The sequence below is a fragment of the Haplochromis burtoni genome, unplaced genomic scaffold, assembly GCF_018398535.1.
Source record: "Haplochromis burtoni strain Fernald_Lab_line unplaced genomic scaffold, NCSU_Asbu1 Contig_141, whole genome shotgun sequence".
Classification (NCBI taxonomy): Eukaryota; Metazoa; Chordata; class Actinopteri; order Cichliformes; family Cichlidae; genus Haplochromis; species Haplochromis burtoni.
The window spans coordinates 746,654-766,860 of NW_024582502.1; the positions used below are offsets into that span (position 1 = coordinate 746,654).

The window sequence follows — 20,207 nt, forward strand, 5'->3', positions numbered from 1 at the left end:
TGTGTTGTCATTAAAGAAAATATGTGTGCATAGCCGCCTGTGTCTTTGTGAATGTGTGTGTTTGCCAAGGGATTTCTATTATTCCAGCCACGGCCGGCATTCGGGATGTCTTTCTGCATTTGTAGCCTAATATGGAGGAAGAGTACTGACGATCTAATACAGTAGGTGAGGTTTAATGTTTGTTCTAGGAGACACAGCACTACTGACATCATCTGTCTTCTGTACTGTTGTGTTCATGCCCAGCCTTGTCGCAGATTGTAAAAATAGTCACCTTCTGAAGAAGTCCATGCACATTATGTAATTATTCACAATGAATAAATCATCCATTTACAAAGCGAATGATTATCAGCGTGAGATACACAATGTCAACATGGTGCTTTAAATTTCCATCTTCAGTCATTCTGCGGTCACTGTAATAAACTTTAAAAAAGCATCAGCACAGCTTCTTGGCTTAACCAGATAGTTTTGTTGTAAAACTTCAGACTTCTGGCTCGGACGAAATTAAAAGTTCAGACAAAAAAAACAAGAAAAAGAAAAATCTTCCCTCCTTTATTTAAATCTTTTACATTTTCCAAGGCCATCTAAAGGGGCTGGATTGGCTGCTTTTAAATGTGAGTTTCTGCCCCTCAGGCAGTTTGCTTGACGTTATGTGGTGCACATAAACATGAATGGTCCTGTATTTCATGAAGGGCAGCAAGATTTTGAAACTGAAAGTGTGTTTTCTGACTACATTGAGTATTTTTTTTCTTTCTTTAAACTCCTCTGTTAGGACTCGTGACTGAGGTAACCTACAAAATGTAGTAGCTGTCAGACATGCGGTAAAGGACTTCTTTTAACCTAAACCACAATCTTTTCTCAAACCTAACCAAACAGTGAGAGAAAAGGCAGCTTAAGTGTAAAAATATTTATTTTTATGATAGTGTGGGATTCGAGCTGCAGTCTCCTTGGTGAAAGCTGTTTGACTTACCCGACCACCACCGGCTCCTGGCTCGTAAGGTGGTCTTGTTTTTCAGACTGGAAGCAGATCGTTTTGTTTGCACGAATACAAATAAGATTAATTTTGGCGATTACTTTACAAATTCCCCTGAGACTGTGGCGTCTATTCATTTTCCTTTTACCCATATCCACTCAAGTGCTGCTATTGGCATCAGGCCAGGCCACGCTGTGAGTGACATTTACTTCACACTCTGCAGCCCAACATCTGAGCGGCACCCAAGATGATGTCATATGAAGTTATTTTATTGTGCTGTGTGTGCGTGCACGCGTGCGCGTGTGTGTGCACAGATGCAAGTTTAAGCATTAGGCAGGTTTGTGCAATCGGTATTTACTCAAGCCTATTTTGTGTGCAGCTCGTGATTGTGTGTAAATGTTTTTTACCGTACGTGTGTCTGCTTGCTTTCGGAAAGCTTGTTTATGCGTGGGTGGTTATTCAAATGTGTGAATAAATAAACCGACATATGCAGGTGAATGTGTGTCACCTGCTGCAGCATTATCCACATGTGTGGTGAGATATATTTGAATACCTATATGTGCTTACAGCTCTGTCTCTTTTTTGGTGTGAGCCACTGTATATTATTTTATTAATTTATTTTTTTTAGTCATGTGTAGACATTTGTGTCTGTGTGTGCCTCATGGACGGAAACCCCCCACCCCCAAGCTGTTCCCAAGCTGTTCCCTCCCTGGATCTTGTTTTTAGCACTGGGTGAGGCAATCTTTCCCATTGACTCAGCTGTGCGATGCAGATAATCCCAACAGCAAAAAGCGTGTGTGTGTGTGTGTGTGTGTGTGTGTGTGTGTGTGTGTGTCTCGTGTGAGTGTTGGTAATGAAAGACTTACACAGATGCCATAAATGCTTCAGGAATGCTGTTTCTACTTGTTGTGTTTACATAAACCCAACTTTCTTGATTCCTGTGTCAGTTTCTTATTATTCCTTCACTTTGGGTCTTGGTGTACTGCATTGGGCATCAGCTTAGGTAGTTGCTGAAGAGCCTTTCATGCTTTCACTGCTGTAGTTTCAAATCCTGTTGTAATTTGTTCCAAGGTTCCTGAAAGCTATTTCAAGCACAGATCTAGAAGGCCCAAATAATTTTGTGCTTTTCCGTTTTTATTGTAAAGCAATTTATATAAAGCCTGCTTCATAGCGACTCCCATGTGCTCCTTGAAATCCTAAATGTTTGTTTTTTCAGGGAGCACTTCCCACAGAGCATCAACTGTTCCTCGTTGAGGATTGAGCAAACTGTCTCTCTCTCTTCACTTTATCCTTGCCTTTTCCCAGATTCCTCAGTGGCAGTGGCAGTGTCGCGCACATCCTTGCTGTTTCCCATGGATCTCAGGGTGGGAGAGCGGGGGATGCGCCCTGGTTCGGACACGGTGCTCCTCACCCCGCTGCACCCGCCTTTACACCTTTCACCATTCTCCCCACAACCTCGCAGCTCCTTCTCCCAACAACAGCTTCACCAGCAAATCCGGGTAAGGGGGAAAAAACTTAGTAAAACCATAAAAGACTTCTTGGGAAAACTTTTGTACAATATATTTTGTTACACTGCAGTCTTACCTGACTTTTTGCTTTATAAATGTTGCTAATCTGTGTATGTGTTTGGTGGGGTAGTTTAATATGGAACAAAGGAGGCGAGAGCACGAACATCACGAGAAACAACAAGAGTTGCAGCAGCTAAAGCACAAAGACAAGAGTCAACAGAGTGAGTCCACACACCCACACACAAAATTGGAAATTAAACTCTAACTTTGCTACTCTACAGGTCTCTACAAGACTCCAGCTAATATTTATTTATTTTTTTCACTTTTCATAAAACCATTTCCACAAATTTAAGAATAATTATGGCCCAGAGTACTAATCATGGCCAGAGAGGAAAGTCCCTGCAAGAGATCATCTTCATCTTTGTTACACAGTGTTTCTTCAATTGCAAAGCTGCTTTCTTTGAAGTGAGATCTAAATATAACCTGAAAAAGTGGAGATAAATATAGTTTTGCATCCAGGCACATAAAGTCCCTGGGTCAATATTGACTTGATCACTCCTAGCACCAGCTGCCACCTCGGTGTGCACACTTACACACAAGAATGGAAGCAAACATAGTCTCAGGCCTAACCGGTGACTTCACAGTGCATTGCACACAAATGCATCGACACTCGGAAGCATACATGCATGTATAGTATTTGCATTTTATTTATGTATTTATTTCCTGCACAACTATGCAAATAATGTCTAGCTGTGAACACTGTGCTTTAGGCAGGGCTTGCTCCTCCCTTCATGCTGATACAGCTGGTAAATGTTTCTGTGGATTTGATTGGTTGCTGTGGCTGATTGACAGGCGCGGTGGCAAGTTCCTTAGTGAAACAGAAACTCCAGGAGGTGATTCTTAAGAAGCAGAAAAAGGCTGAGCTGGAAAGAACAAACGCTAACTCTCTGACTGCACCTCCTGTCCAATACAGGTAACGCAGCATGTGTGAACAAGCAGAACACAAAACACTAAGTGTACAACACAGTCACATCATAATAATAGTGTTATTCTTTAAATGCACTTTATATCGTGAATTTGAAGTAAAGCTGTACCAGGTGTTGCGTCACTGTTTACATGAATGGTTTGATGTGTAATTGTTGTTATGTTGTGTTTTTTGCAGAAAGCTGGGCCCTGACCCTAGCATACCCACTCTTGTTTCCTCTTCAACGCAGCCCCCTCCTGAGGGTCCAGAGGGCACGCCGCTGCGCAGAGCAGGTGAAACATTTGACGCAAAATCCTATTAAGGAGAAATCTGACGAATACATATCATGGCGGAAGCTATGAATTGACACTATAGGGAAGTGAAAGTGAGTTATGACGTGAAAGACCCGAAGACAACCTGGTCATTTCTCATTCAAATAGCAAAGTGAAATATTTACTTCAGTTAGTTCTTTCAGAAGGGAAGAAATATTGCACTGCTCCTGACTTCATGCCAAAACCGGAGGAATCAAAATCTTTTTAAAAAAAAATTATATATCACGCACGCACAGACACAGACACACACACACACAGACACACACACACACACACACACACACACACACACACACACACACACACACATTTTGAAAGGTTGTGTCCAACCTTTCTATCAAAAACTACTGAATAATCTTTACTCAGTCCAGAGAGTAAGAGTTCCTGTGTATTAAGTATTTGGTAACACTAACATTTTCCTGTTATGACACATTGTGAACATTTGGGATTTCATTACATGGAAATTGATTCATTTTCAGCTTTTACAGTCAGCAAACAGCATGAAGTAATATTCCTTTGTTCATCTCTTATTCACTAGCGTCGGAGCCTAATCTGAAGGTGAAAAACAAGCTGAAGAAACACCTGAATACCCGCAAGAGTCCGCTCACCCGCAAAGACAGTGCCCCACCCACTGTCAAGCACAGAGTTCCTGATACACTGGGTAACCTTACAGACACACAAATGCAGCAATACATAAGAGTGCTGCATTATTGTAGCCGTAAGCTGTTCTCAATTATTAACGATGCGAGCAACAGTTTTCATTTGTTCATTTTTGTTTTTTTGTGTTGTTTGTTTGTTTTGTACATGATTGTTTGATTGATCTGCTGTGATGTGATTGAAACACAATCGAGCTTCATAGTCAAATATCAAACTCACCTTCTGTCTGTCTGCAGACTCGTCCCCGAGCAGCAGCAGCACTCCAGTCTCTGGCTGTAGCTCTCCTAACGACAGTCTGCCTAATGAGAATGGACTGCTGCCATCTGCAGGCGGCCTCTCACATGAGGTTTGACAAGAAACACACACACACAGTGCTGTTGAGTCCTCAGTTTTACTGTATTAACTCTATCTAAGTTGACGTAATGATATTAAGTTATTTTCACACTTGTTGTTTTGTTTTTTTTTGTTTTTTTTTTTTTTTTAAATGATAAATAAATAAAACTTGTTTTAGTAAAATGGTAAAACAGGCATTTTGAGCAGGGTTAAAAAGTTGTTTTCCATGCATTGGCTGCTGCTGAGATGCTGGGTAATGATATGTTTAAATCCATAAGAGTATGGGAACACTGTTTGTCAGCTGTTTATACATAATTCATTTAATCATCAAAGTCAAAACAAAGCAACCTCTGTCACACCTGCTGCAAATGTCTGACTCATGATTTCCCAGTGTAGAGGCAGCTAGAGACAAAACATTAGCTTAGGTTTCATTAGACCATGCTGGTATAGAGTAGCTCAAAACAGACTGAAATTATTCTAAATAATAACATTTTCAGTCATTATTAACAGTAGAAAATGTTAGACAGTATACCAGCTTTGGTTTAAAATGTGAAAATCAGTTTGTTTGTTTTTTTCACATATGGTGTAGATTAGGAAAGTTTATTCTCATCAGCACAGTTGCAGTTGGATTTCAATTTTACATCATGTTTATGTTTGGTATTCTCAGGCCCAGAAACTGCTGCTCAGAGATGGTACTCTAGCTAACTTCACCATCCAGAGTCCCTCCACCCTGCCCACCATCACACTGGGACTACCAGCTAACTCTAGGGTAAAAACTGAACTCATTTCTTACCTCTGCCAAGAAGGTTATGTTTCTGGTAGCGTTTGTGTGTGTGTGTGTGTGTGTGTGCGTGTGCGTGTCATTTTGTCATTCTGTCTGTAAACGCGACATCTCGAAAGGTTTTGGATGAATTCTGACTGAACTTTTTAGGGGTGTAGAGCAGTTTCATGTTAAACATCTGTTGAAAGGTCAACTTGATTATTTGTTAATCAAAAAATGACAAAAAGCCCTATAACATAGAAACTGTGATTGAAGTTTTAAATATCGTGACACATTTGACCTCTGACCTCACAATAGATTGATATGAAGGTGAAAAGTCATAATGCGATATAGAGCTATTTAAAACTATGTTTCTTAATTTCCTTGTGTGGGTGGGTTAGGGTTGGCTGTAGCTCAGGCGATGGAACTAATCTACTACTGGTAAGGTTCATGCTTTGATCCCTGGCTGCTCCAGACTGCTTGCCAAAGTATCCTTGGGCAAAATACTGAACCACATGTTGCTCTCTGATGCATCCATCAGAGTGTCGATGTGTGTGACTGTTAGCTAGAAAGCATAGGAAAAAAAGTGGTTTTATGATTGGATGCGAAGGGGTGACTAAGTCATGTTGTAGGTAGGAGTAGAAAAGCACTACATGAGAACCACTCCAGTTACCAGTTTGTATTGACAACATACAGGCATACAGGGAATGTTATATAAGGAATCTAAATATCATATTAATTATTATGACTTTGTTATGTACATTAAGGTAAAAAAAATTAATGTACACTGTTTCTGAATAAGGTTTTTTTTTCCTTTTCTATTTATTGCTAAACATTAAAAAAAACTTAACAGTAAAATGAATGCTATATATTTACTATATCCCAATATATTATAAACCGTATATTAAAAAGGGTTTCAGCAAGGCAAATAACAAAAGCCTGTACTTTGTATTTGTTCTTATGGCACTCCAAACTTCTGAATGTAAAAAGAACAAAGAAAACAAAACGGATATATACAAAATACTTCACTGTGTCCTTGAAAGTAAAGGCTGCGCAGAGAGTGAGCTGATTTGGTGGAGGTTTGCACTATTAAATTTGTGTTATATTAAATTATCTAGACTCAAATCTGAGTGTTGAGATGACTGTGCAGTGCAGTCTGTAGTGTTACAATTAACCTAAGTCACATCACAGTGACTTCAAAATCTCTCTGAAGTGAATGAAATCATCTCTGTTTCACATATCCTGTTTTACAAAGGAAGTAAGTCAATTAAAGGAAGCTTGATTCTCAGGAGTTGCTGTTTCACTATGACCTGAAACTCTGGCTTTCTGACATTACAGCGTGATGAAATTAAAAGACACTTTAGGCGGTTATGTCACTTCCGCTTTACATCAGTGTCGTCAGAACTGATCACCACAGAAATGTTTGTCACAACGAAATGTGTGTTGTTATTTGTTGTCCTGTGAATTCATCCATGTTGAACGTAAACTAGTGTGTTTGCTGTGACTACAAAGTTCTTTTCAACTGTGTGTGCAGACTGAAGGAGAGCTGTCCTCGCTGAAGGTCAGCCGAGTACCGGTGGTCACTGCCGGCGGCTCTTCAGTGTTCCTCCCCCTCAGCAGAGAAGATCAGGCAGGGCAGATGAACCCACACCTACCTGTCATCATCCTGGAGCCATCTGGACTGGTCCGCACTCCGCTACTCACCGGTGAGACTCTGCACTCATCCACAGTGTTGAGGCAAAAGCTCTGCAGTTCACAGTTGAAAAGTTTTCATTTTAATGTTATGTGTGATTTATTTGCAAAACTTAATTAGCATTAAAACAGAAGCACAACGCTGCAAAATATGCACATCCATGGTATTGACAGTTGTGTAACCCTGTTATTAGTTTTAGTGAATGAAATGTTACAGCACCACCTGGTGGTTACATTGGGAATGCACTTTTGTTGACTTTCAGACGAGTAAACTCGGCGGCTACCACTTTCAGACTATTTTTAATCTCTCACCTTTTTTGTGTGCTTCATTTCAGTAACTTTTCTTTCTTTTCATTTTGTTTGAACGTATGTCTTTGCTTTCACGCAAGTGAATTGTACATATATTTATTAGTTTCAGATGTAGCCATTCTTGTATTTTGCTTGTTTACATTATTGTATTTTGCTTGTTTACATTATTGTATTTTGCACAACTCTGTTGCTTGTGAAGCTCGCACACAAGAATTTCACTCACATGTACTGTACCAATGTACCTGCACATGTGATGTGACAATAAAAGTGATTTGATTTGATTTGATTTCCTCTTTATCACCCTGTCTCTTGGCAGTTCAAGGCCTAGACTCCGTTCCGCTTCAGTTTGCGCAGCCGTTGGACCACCTGTCTGCTGGAGGTGCTCAATCACACAAGCCCCTGAGCAGAGCACGCTCAGAACCCCTTCCTCAGAGTCCCCACGCGCTTCACACACATCTCCTACAACAACAGCACAACACACAACTACTGGAGAGGCTCAAACAGCAGACACACCTGGGCAAGGTAGGAATACATGTGCACCTTTCAGTGCTGTTTGAGATCATACATGATCTCCTCTTTGCCACATTTGCATCAAGACTGATAAAACTGGCTGCCTGTAACCTTTTAAACATGATTAAAGGTACACCCAGGTTTGTCATTAAGGGGGGTGTGGGGGAGGCTGAGCCTTTCTTGAGATTGTTTTATTAAGCCTCATGTCCCAGCTCATTGCCCTTCACTCGTTAAATTCACTTTACCTCCGACATCAGCCATTCTGAGCCGTTCTTTTTTTTTTTTTTTTTTTCTCTTTTTAATGGATTAAAGTGAACTGAACACAGATTCACAAACATTTTTTACTTTTAAATCCATCTTTAACGTGTGTATGTCCATGTACAGCTGATGTCCAAGTCCAGTGAGAAGCCCAGATTGCATCAGATACCTTCTGAGGATATGGACTCAGAGGACGGTGGCGGGACGTCACCCACGGAGCCAGCCTATCACAGCAGAGGGCGGTCAGAGTCGCTGAGGGAAGTGGAGCCATCAGCATCCAAGACACAAGAGGAGCAGATGAACCTGCAGCATGCCCTCATACTTAATCAGGTTTGGAAACATAGACTACCTTCAAACACAAACACACTCTTGTACAAACACAAACAGGTAGTTGGGTAAAACACAACTGTGGAAATTTTTTCTTCATCATCCAGTCCTGTAGATGGCAGCCTAACACTGGCATCTGCATATTTCATATTAGTAGCAACTGAACATTTTTCTTTGTGTAATTTAACCTTTTCTCCTTTTTATTCTTTTATTATTGATAACTATAGACTGTATATCTGATTTATCTATGTTCCCTATCAATTTCTCCCACTAGTCGTTGCTATGGGAACAGCAGAAGCAGCTGCAGCAGCTCCACCGACAAATGGAGACCCTGGCAGTACCTGTGTTGCGTGGAGGCGGCGGGGCTGTTGGTGGCTTGGGCGTCCATCGCCCCGTGTTCCGTACGCAGTCTTCCCCAGCCTCCACCTCTCTCACTCTGCCAGAGAAAACCCTCAGTCTGCCTGCACAAGACACCAGCAGCAAGCCACGCTTCACCACTGGTGAGTCACACAGTATTCTAATGCATATCGCACCTTCTGTGTACAAATTTTTATTATTTTTAGGCTGGGGCTGTATAACATGTCAGATCTATCAAACAGTTGACAGGGTTTTTCCAGATGGTTTCACAAATTATGTGCTGTAATAGTTGGTCTACTCACGAGAGTTAGTTGTGTATTATTAAATGTATCTTTATATTGATATGTTGACAAAAATCATAAGTGAGGAGCATGCTCAGTTAATAGTGGGTAATCTGCAACAGTGGGTGTTTTTATGTGATTACTGGTGGCAGTTCTTATCAAAATGGCCATCTCGACTAACATGTTGTTATAAATCCTTTTTTTGTACACAGGCCTCGTCTATGACTCTCAAATGCTGAAACACCAGTGTACCTGTGGAGATAACAGCAGTCACCCAGAGCATGCTGGGAGGATACAGAGCATCTGGTCCCGACTACAGGAGAGAGGCCTGAAGGGACAGTGCGAGGTATGACACAGGACGGACACACACACACACACACACACACACACACACACACACACACACACACACACACACACACACACACACACACACACAGGATATGGTTAGTCAGGTATCATTATTGTTATTAATAAGATATTAACTTCTTTCGTCTTGCAGAGTATCCGCGGCCGTAAAGCCACTCTGGAGGAGCTGCAGTCCGTCCACACGGAGCGTCACGTGTTGCTATATGGCACCAACCCGCTCAACAGGCTCAAACTGGATAACCGCAAACTGGCTGGTACGCTTCACCTCATATTGATTGTGTTTAGAATCATCAAAGAGTAATTTCAAGGGTTTTAGAGTGAAAGAAATTATACTTTTATCCACAAAACGTCCTTTGAATTCAAGCCCTGCCAAATGAGTTCATGCAGTGCTGATTATGCCTATCAGAACCAGTCAGATCTCTCTGTATTTGGCAGCGTACTTGGGTTTTAAATCGAGTGATGACAAAATGGATTAATTTTATTCAAACCAGTAAAGGCTGGTTTGACAGAGCTGAAGAGAGATGATCAACAATAGCAGTGAAGACAGAGTTTGTTAGGAGCTGCTTGGAGGCATCAGCAGTGGAAAAATGGTGGAAAGATTCTAAAGAAATTAAGAATATTAAATGAAGATCAGGCATGTATTCAGTATTAGTTTAAATCTTTTGAGGGATTAAACTGTTAAAAATCTAATGGCAGGGACAAAAACAGTTTATCATCAAAAACAAGTTTTCAGTTCTGCAGTTATTCTCACTGCCAGATGGGGGAGACAAACACTCTGCACTTCTCTTTAAATATTTATATGAAATAAATGTGTTTTGGAAGCGTGTATTTGTGTATGCTGTCTTATACACAAAAATGACATTTATGGCATTATGATAGCTTAATCACAATATGCCTGATTCCTCATGACATAAAAGGATTATACAAGCTTAAAAAACAAAACAATTACTTCTAATAAATGTATGAATGCACAATAAAAATGTATATTTCTCTTTGATTTTCAGGGATCCTGTCTCAAAGGATGTTTGTGATGTTACCATGTGGCGGTGTAGGGGTAAGAAAAACCAACAATACACACCAAGACTTAATGAATGCCGTAGAAAATGCCACAATCGCTGAAATAATGAAAGTCAACACTGTTTCAAAGAAAAGCAGCAAAGACACGAATATTACAAAACAGACAGAAATAAAGAGAATATATTGGAGTGGAAAAGAGACCTGGCTCAGCCCTGCGCTAACATTTGCCTGACAGTCCAAGTCGAACCATGACAACTCAGACTAATGAGAACAACATGTCCAGGACCCGGGATGAAAGGAATGCCTTAGATTTCATCGTCTGAGCCAAATGCAGTTATGCCAGGTTGCGAACAAACAGAGGAGAGAGAAAAAAGCCAATGGAAAGAAAAATGACTTGTAAATATAGATCTGTGTTAACATGGGAGAGAAAAGTGACATGTTTACTCTCGAGTCACATTAGTGCAGGAGATTCTGGTTTAAAAAATGAGATTATTTCAGCAGCAGCGACATAAACTGTGTAGTTTTTAATGCTTCCTTCAATGCATACTGATCATTTGTATTTTTGGATCGGCAGGTTGATAATGACACCATTTGGAATGAGTCGCACACCTCCACGGCGTCACGTCTGGCAGCAGGAAGTGTCGTGGAGCTGGCGTTCAGAGTGGCCAAAGGAGAACTAAAGGTGAGACTCAAAACTCTAACGCTGTGTGAAAGAGACAGACCACAGATGGACAGGCTAGTTTCAGACATGTAGTTTTGCGAACAAAACTACATGTCGGAAACTAGTAGTTTCCGACATGTCACCTGCGGCAATTGCAGTAAAGCACTTTATTTGGAACCACTGAGCTACTGAATGGACCGAGTTTAAAGTTGGCATTCAACGTTAACTGTCGGTGGTAACGATCAATAAAGTTGACGTTTCTAAGCAGCTATAATATGATGTAATGTGTAGCTGTCATGATGTCAGTAAGTTGAACAACTGCTTCACCAAAAACTGCATAGCACCTTCTGAGAAACAGTATTTTAAAAACATGTAGTACAGTAAGTGTATTTATGACTTATTTAATGCTCCTCAGGCTCTGAGCTGTGGGCAAAAACAAATTAGAGAAACTCTAACTTGTTTTTGAGGAGGTTATATCCACCATGGCAGTGCTTTGTTTCTACGAGTAAACTAGTAGACTAGAACTGAGCAGAGAAGCGTTTCTCAGCAGAAGCCACTTCAAAGGTGATGGGTTTCAAAAAAGGGCTTTTCTGTTATATTATGGCCTTAATTGTCTTTCTTTTCCTCGTTGCACTCAAAATTTGGGATGAAAGACTTTTTTTGTTGTAAAAACATGATTGGTTTAATAAAAAAAGATGAAATAGCAGGTTGACCTAAAAGGTTTTTTGTTAAAAACCCAACCAAACGAGCATGAAACAAATGTGTGAAACGAGCAGGTCAAGTACAGTGTTAAAAACAGTAAAGCAGCATCCTGGCGTTCAGCTCCATAAACTGTGCATGCTACATTCAGTGCATATTATGCATGCGCTTTACACACATAATTAGTATTAATATAATAATGTTGTTCTTATGCCTGCACCTGTGCTTATGTTCTAATATACCGCATCAGTGTATTACACTGGTATAGTAGAGCTAGCTAACAAAGCTAGATGTTACACTTAAATAGTACAAACTGCCAAAGTTATAACATTTGTTGGGATTAAAAATGATCTATTAAGAAATCAGAAAGCTACTTCACTCCTATAAATGCAAAGAGCACTGATGTAAACCATCCTTCCTTACGTGACCTCTGTCAGTTAGCTTGAGCCTAGCAGGGTTTTTGTACCTTTTTGGGCACGCGTGAGTCTTTAGTCGTGTGTGCCAAAGATCGTAGGTTCTGAACAGCTCTGTTAAAGTTTACCATGTCACAATGCTAATTAGTGGCATCTATCTCTTCTTTGCAGAATGGCTTTGCTGTTGTCAGACCACCAGGGCATCATGCAGACCCCTCCAATCCCATGTAAGTGTGTGTTTGTGTGTGAGTCATAGTTGGTTTTCCTGTTCTTACTGCGCTGTCAGCACGTCCTCTGTGGATGATTGTGAAAGAGAAAAAAAACTGACAGAATATAATATTTTTGTGGTGGGGGTTTGTTTACATGATGTTCTTTTCGTTTTTTAATTTAATTTTTTAAGCAATATTTGTGCATCAATAACGTTTGCAGGACTCTTTACCCTGTTAAAGAGTAAATATAGTTTGTCTGATTGTATGCTAGGGACAATTTTCATGGTTCAGAATGATTTGGAGACCAGTCGGATACCTTCTTTTAAACATTTGTATTAGTACTGAACACCTTGCATGTCTCTGAAACCAAGAATAAGGAAATGGCAAAAGTCAAAATCACACAGGTCTTTTCATTAACCAATTACCTTTACTTTTTTGTCAGTTAAAGATTAAAGTCTTTATATTCTTTGTCTTTAAACATTGGCTCTGTCTCTGTCTTTCAGGGGTTTCTGTTACTTCAATTCTGTAGCTATAGCTGCTAAACAGCTCCAACACAAGCTCAGCGTCAGCAAGATCCTCATTGTCGACTGGGTAAGACTTCCTGTTAACTGTGGCCTTATTTTACTGTGTGATACCCATCCCCTTAGAACATGACTGTGGCAACTATTGTGCTAAAGTAATCTCTCCTCATCGCCATGGCTAGGACGTTCACCATGGTAATGGCACGGAGGAAGTGTTTTACAACGACCCCAGTGTTCTCTACATCTCACTTCATCGTTATGACGACGGAAACTTCTTCCCCGGCAGTGGGTCTCCCGCTGAGGTAGGTGACATCCAGGACTGTTTGCTTTGCTTTTGAGAGAGTAATGCTATCAGAGAAGAATGACATCAATTGTCTTTGTTATTTGGCGTTTAGGTTGGATCTGGAGCTGGTGAGGGCTTTAATGTGAATGTGGCGTGGACAGGAGGACTGGACCCACCCATGGGAGATGCTGAATACCTCGCTGCATTCAGGTAGAGCCAACTCTGGCTGCGTTTACAGCACAGTGCAGCTAAATGGGTGACAAATTAAAATATAGTGATGGAAACCTCCCTGAAATATTTCTCTTAAATGTTCAGTTGGGTTGAATGAAGGTTGCCTTGTTGAATAAGATACATGATTCACATCATTACTTTCCATTGGCCTCTTGCGCCATCCATGGAAATATCTGCGTTCGCCATGCTTTATTACACAGAGTTCTTTATTCGTTAGCTTTTTCATGGAGACTAGAAATATATCAAAGTGTAGAAAGAATGAACATTTATAGGTATTTTCTCTTTTCCTGTACGACAGTAGTTTTGATTGATAAGGACAGTGTCATTTAGCACAAGTGTAATCAGTAGATTTCTCCCATTTCCTCTAAACTGGGCCACAACTGAAACACTGAAGTCGATCAGAGACTCAGCTCCCCGCTACCTCTGACGTACTTCTTGCGTAATTAATAATCCTTGTCATTTGGAGAGCATGTGTCTAGCCCTCCCTGTTTCCAATAACTTCAGATGGTTTACAGTAAATGGTCTCCAGGTCTTGTGTTTGACAGATTGCAAACCGTTACTTCCTGCTGGTGGGTTGGATAATTGTCATCGGTGGGAGTTTAGCACCAATAAAGTTTCAGTCTTGTGGGCTCTTTGGTTGTCTGGTGCTTCCAAGCCCCAAGGAAACACTGGCAACCATGTGGTTACTGGAAAAGAGGCACAGTGGTGAGCTCAAAGACATAAGTGGGGGAACTCTGCATATATGCATGTCCACAAATGTTTAAACCCAAACACGTAAGATCAAACATATTCAAGTACGTATCAGGTGGATCGGTCATAATCCGGAAACTCAGGAAATGACAAAATAGCCGTGCGCCGTCAACAGTGATCTGCCAAAATATTTAGTTCTGACTGTTTACTCCCCATAATACACAAGCTCACTCTGTGTGAGTTTTATTTATGCAGTGCTCCTTTAGTTCTAGAGCATTTCTAAAAGCGCTTGTTTTAGGACTGGCTCTTAGTTTTATTTGGATTTTTGGGTTTATCCGTACATTGATAGTCAGAGCATGTCTTATATTCCAAGGGCATATGGTGACAAAAATACTTCTGTGTCGAGTGTGAAGACAAACATTACTGTAAGTTCAGTTTGAAATTTGTTCCCTTTAAAGCCGGTGGATCTATTTTCTGATCATTTGTATTGAGGTTTGGTCCCTTGACTTCAGTGCTTTAATACCGTCCCTAACATTCAGGACGCTTTTGATTATCTGGGATGTTTGTACCTTCTAGAGTAACATGATAAAATACTGATCTCTTTTTTTCCGATTTAATACAGACTTAGTTCTTTAAAAAAAATATGATCACTAACAAAATTAAGTTGAAAGGGTCTCTAAAGTAATCAGATCTTACTTGAGAGGAGCGCGCTGACTCCTCTGCAGTGGACACAGTGAAATTGCTTCAGAGTATCATCTTTAGTACATAACACAGATCTGGACCTAATAGAACTTCTAAGTAATTTTCTGTTTTTCACTCTGCCTGGAGCCCCATGAGGACAAAAGATCACGACATCAAAGCTTTCTCAGATAATTGCCTTCTCAGTTATTCAAAATAATACTGATGCTAATATGTGAGCTTTTCGTATATAAGTTGCAAAACTTCAGAAACTCACATTTCTTCCACGTGCAGTGAAGTATGGTGCACCGATTTTGAGACCCACCCATTCAACACCACTGTAGATTTACTACATATTTGAATTATTCTTGTTGTGAAAAAAGTAGATCTTTATTTAGAACGTCAGGCTAATCGAATCAGCCTGCACGTCTTAAATGTTGCCGTGAGCTCATTTTTCTGACAGTGTTCAGAATAAATAAATAACTGTGCTGGATTTCCTGATGAGGATTAGCTGGAAGTATTTTTTTAGCTATTTTGAAAGCAAATGTTTATAATTCTATTATGATTAGCCTGTAGGTCAACATAATCCCTGTTTAAGCCCTAATGGGGAGGTGCTTTGCCTGAAAAACTTTTTAAAAACCCCAACTCCCTCACCACTCAGCCACCCAGCATTTAAAGCGCTATGAATGCGCTTTGTAATTAATAAAGCTTTTTTTGAAAGCATCGAAGGGTTTGTGGAAAAACACAAAGTGCCGGCGCTGTTTAATAGAATCCATTTTATGAGTTAAGTTTGCAAGCGCTTAGCTGCAGAGGGGGAGCTTTGTTGTATTTTCACCTTATCCCTCACTCACCCTCCCCACCCTTAAGTTTTCCATCACCCCAACCCTCACCCACCACCACCCAGCACACATTCTCGCCCTCTTCCTGTCCTCCCTTGATTGATCTTTAATAACCGTCCCCTCCTCTCCCCAATCCTGCCCTCCCCTCCTTTCTTCCATCTTTCCATTAGTTTGTCTGCAGTCTCTCTCTCTAGGGGGACCATGGCAACTTTAATGGCTCTACAGGGGAGGTGGGGTTGGGTTTTGCGGTCAGGCGTGTGGGGATGAGTGAGGAGTGTGCGCACGCTTTTGATTCATATCTGCATCGGTGTGATAAAGCTGAGGCCTGCTTTATGAATTACAATTTTTGGACGAATCAAAGCACCGCTGATGTGCGTTTGCACGTGCACGCTCATTTTGGAATGTGTTTGTTTTATCTCGGCGACCTTATTTCTCTCTATGAGCTCATGTTGTCCATCTGCACGCAGTCATGTCAGCAGTATGCGTTTGGATATGTGCGCCTCTGTGTCTGTGTGTGTGTGTGTGCTTGAAGGGGGAAGGAGGGGAGGTCTCCAAAGTCCCCAGGCAGAATAATGAAGGTAAATGGATCCCAGATGGACTGTTTTTCCTCTTTTTCCCTGTGTTGTCAATGACGTGAGGAGAGTGACAAGCCTCTAATGGGAAACAGACTCGCACGCTGCAGCTTTGAACTTCTCGCCGACAGCATCGAGTCGAGCTTCTCCCCGTCTCCGGACAGTACTACTTTCTTCCCTAACAACAAGAGCATGAAGGACAATTTCATCTATTGGAAATCCACAAAGAAGTTAGCGAGTATAAGAGCTGACAAAACAACAATATGACTTTGTTGAGCTGGCTTGTGTTCCTCGAGCTCTGCGGCTTCTCCCACAGAGGAAACAATAGTTCTTTGTCAGCTGTGCTTGGGCTGCTGAGTCTGGGATCAGCCAGTACGTCGTTTCACTTGTCATGTTAATGACTTCTTTAGATTTAATGGTAAATATTTGTCTTGTGTCCAGTTTGGACATGCCCAGTTGTGTTTGAAAACGGCTATATTTCACTGAATGCTAGGGCCGGTCTTCATAAGCACCCTAATGAAATGAATCCACACCGAAGTGCTTCTGTCAGCAGTTTATTTAAACATTGAATCAACAGAGATGGAGACTACAGCTGGTTCTTCTTTGCTTTTCATCACTTTGTGTCCTGTTAGTGCAACTTAACTTCCCCCACGATGTTTCAGTGGTGATGTCAATATATCGTTTTGTTTTGTTTTGTTTTTCACGTTCATTTTGTGTTAATTTTGTCAATGGTGTTGATTTTTCAAATCAATCAGTGACTCAGTTTCCTGTTGAACTTTATAATTAAGGCTCAAATGTGCACATCAGAATTTATTGTCCTATTCCTCGACAGCAATGTGTTTCTAACAACTGTAGGCACATGTTATAGCCAGGAAAATGACACAAAAGTACAAAACACACAAGATATTTGAGTAAAATTACACACTCCTTTGAAGACTGTATTGGAAACCAGCAGAGTCCCCTACAACCATCCCTTCCCAGTCCCTTGAAGTCATTATGAGCTCTGTGTGTTCATACAGGTCTGTGGTGATGCCGATCGCTCAGGAGTTCTCTCCGGATGTAGTTCTGGTGTCAGCCGGGTTTGACGCCGCCGAGGGAAACCCCGCTCCTCTAGGAGGCTACAAGGTCTCGGCCAAATGTAAGAACAGTTTCCCACCGCAGACTGCACTTGGCCTTAACTTTTGTCTTATTTGTAGCAGGAGACAGTGAAACTTTCTGTTAAGACCCTGGGTGTCTCAAGATATTAGAGTTTCTTGAAGCTCATGTTTAGCATGAACAAAAGAGCAGGATTCAAGTTCCTTCTACTGTGTCTTGCTTCACTGCTGATATTACCATAATTACAGTAATTAGTAATTGGTATGTTGCTGTGGGAGGATCTACGGATGAAAATATGCATTTGTTTTTGGAGACTATTGGAAATTGCAACAGTTCACCTGCCAAGCTTTGTTGTCATTTAATATTAACAACTCTGTGTGCGTGTTTGTGTTCGCCGCAGGTTTTGGTTTCCTGACCCGTCAGCTGATGTCTCTAGCAGGAGGCCGTCTGGTTTTGGCCCTTGAGGGAGGTCACGACCTCACAGCAATCTGTGACGCATCTGAAGCCTGTGTCAGTTCACTCTTGGGCATACAGGTATGACTAATGGAGTTCTTTACTAGTGTTTGTTTGTTTTTTTTACAGTTAGCTGGAGCACAGTGTCCCATTTTTACTAGTTAGAGGGACTTGGTAGGGACAGTGTATCTCGGAGTTCGTTATTCTTTCATTTTGTACAAGTGTCACTCGTCACATCATGGATCAGCTACCACAATGTGCTCACTGAAGTGGTGCTTCCATTTCAATAAACATAGTGCCAAGTTTTGACAGAATTGATCACAGTCCTACTTTACCAGCAGATGATCAGTGCTGAAATTCTTTCCAGGGTCAGCTGAATTCTGGTTTATTGTCAGGATGTTAAGACTATTTTTAAAGGTCTTGCAAAACAGGCAGGCTAATGAAACATTCTGTTTAACCAGTTTGTGCATGTGTAAGCTTCAAATGAAAAATAAATAATGTCTTTTTAATTTGTAGAAATTAAATGATACTGTCGTAGCCATTTTGGTTCTAAAGATGGTGTTTTGTTGTGTGTTTGTCCTGTAGGAACCGCTGCCGGAAGACGTCCTCCTCCAGAAGCCCAACGCTAACGCAGTCCGCTCCCTACAAACTGTCATACAGATACAAAGTGAGCAGCGCTTATGTTTCATCTTCTTCTCTGCATTTTTATTTCAGTTGTAATCAACACTTAACCAGTGGATATGATGTCAAAACTACATCGTTGAAATTCGCTTGACATTTTTGTTACGTCTTGTGTGTTTGCAGGTCAGTACTGGCAGAGTGTGAAGGCCTACAGTGGATCAGTGGGTCTGTCATACATGGCTGCTCAGAGCAGAGACTGTGAGGAAACGGATGCTGTCAAGGCTTTGGCCTCGCTCTCTGTTGGAGTTCTTTCAAGCAAGAGGTACAGTGCATGGATACAAACACACACAGTCAAAAATCCCACCTCCATCCTTTATATCGATGCAAACTCTCCCAGGTCTCTGCTCACATGTGCTTTTCACACTTCCCTCCAGCCTCCCTGATGAGCCAATGGAACATGACAGCGACTCCATGTAGGAAAACCCAACCAATCACCTCGCAGAACGTTCAGAAGCCTCAGATCTCCCGTGTTGTCATATGAACATGAAGGGGACACATTTTCAAAGCCACTGAGCCCCGACCTTCTTCACACATACGCAGGCCAACTGAGACACAATGCTGAACCTCTACAGACCCGCCGTTTTGAGCACCTCAACCACTCAGCTGAAGCCAGCAGCACTACCTGCAGCTGAGTAACCTTCTGAAACCTCACCAAAGAGCAATACAAGTTGATTTCAATAGTCTTCTCATGTCTTCTTACTGACATTGAACCTTGTGTGTGTGCGTATTGTCAGGGCCACAGCCCTGTTACCACAAACCTTTGAGGATCAGACCAAAAATCAGAAGTGGACTTGAGCTCTGATTCCTCTTTGAGCACCAGCAGCTGTTTTTGTTGCCTTACCTTTGCCTTAATACCAACATCAGAGGGAAACTTCAGATCATCATCATCATTCTTTCTGCCACATTGCTTCTCATATCAGACTCGAACTGAGTGGGATGAAAAACAATGCAGAACAAAACTACTGTATACCATCAGGTAAAAGCATATATGCTTGATGGACACGATGCAAACGTAGCACCATGAAGAAGTGGCCCCATCATTAAGAAACAAGATTTTAAAAAAGAGAGACCTAGTTGCTGCGTCTGCTATAATGATGTCATTACCTACAATTTAACCACTAGAAAAAGACGACAAAGCAAAGAAGAGGAAACAAAGACACAAAACAAAGAAAGAACGGGCAGTTCTTCATTGTTTTATTGCACTGTTCATTCCATAATGTGAACCATGAGAAATTCCAAAGCTCTGGGAAAGAAAAAAACAAACTTCTCCTCTCTGTAGATAATTTAAAGGTTTTTTGAAGATTTGGATGAAATGTTGTTTGCTATCTTTTTCCCACTCTTCATCTGAGATGTCTTAAATGGTCTCTGACTGACTGTGGACACGTCTGGGCTGAAATACTGTAGAGTTTAATTCATCTGAAAGTAGGCAATATTTTCAAAGCAGAATTATTATTTACTGCTGTTCAGTGTCTTACATTCATGTGCATTTAAAAGCCTACACACACACACACACACACACACACACACACACACACACA

At 41.1% G+C, this 20,207-nt stretch overlaps 1 protein-coding gene across 3 annotated transcripts in view; it reads left to right on the plus strand.

Moving 5' to 3' along the window:
- hdac7a (histone deacetylase 7a) overlaps positions 1–20,193 on the plus strand; it is a 55,503-nt gene extending 35,310 nt beyond the window's left edge. For all 3 annotated transcript variants that reach the window (XM_042224561.1, XM_042224562.1, XM_042224563.1), the window contains 24 exons: positions 2,276–2,469; positions 2,609–2,699; positions 3,331–3,451; positions 3,641–3,735; positions 4,313–4,435; positions 4,668–4,777; positions 5,432–5,533; positions 7,059–7,230; positions 7,842–8,047; positions 8,420–8,623; positions 8,895–9,120; positions 9,471–9,604; positions 9,761–9,881; positions 10,632–10,681; positions 11,219–11,326; positions 12,589–12,644; positions 13,130–13,217; positions 13,330–13,449; positions 13,543–13,640; positions 17,460–17,578; positions 17,936–18,069; positions 18,574–18,655; positions 18,793–18,931; positions 19,044–20,193. In XM_042224561.1, the coding sequence (XP_042080495.1) occupies positions 2,276–2,469; positions 2,609–2,699; positions 3,331–3,451; positions 3,641–3,735; positions 4,313–4,435; positions 4,668–4,777; positions 5,432–5,533; positions 7,059–7,230; positions 7,842–8,047; positions 8,420–8,623; positions 8,895–9,120; positions 9,471–9,604; positions 9,761–9,881; positions 10,632–10,681; positions 11,219–11,326; positions 12,589–12,644; positions 13,130–13,217; positions 13,330–13,449; positions 13,543–13,640; positions 17,460–17,578; positions 17,936–18,069; positions 18,574–18,655; positions 18,793–18,931; positions 19,044–19,086 (2,936 nt within the window). In that variant the 3' untranslated portion in view covers positions 19,087–20,193. The remainder of the gene's footprint in view (positions 1–2,275; positions 2,470–2,608; positions 2,700–3,330; positions 3,452–3,640; positions 3,736–4,312; positions 4,436–4,667; positions 4,778–5,431; positions 5,534–7,058; positions 7,231–7,841; positions 8,048–8,419; positions 8,624–8,894; positions 9,121–9,470; positions 9,605–9,760; positions 9,882–10,631; positions 10,682–11,218; positions 11,327–12,588; positions 12,645–13,129; positions 13,218–13,329; positions 13,450–13,542; positions 13,641–17,459; positions 17,579–17,935; positions 18,070–18,573; positions 18,656–18,792; positions 18,932–19,043) is intronic.
- Positions 20,194–20,207: the final 14 nt, after the last annotated feature.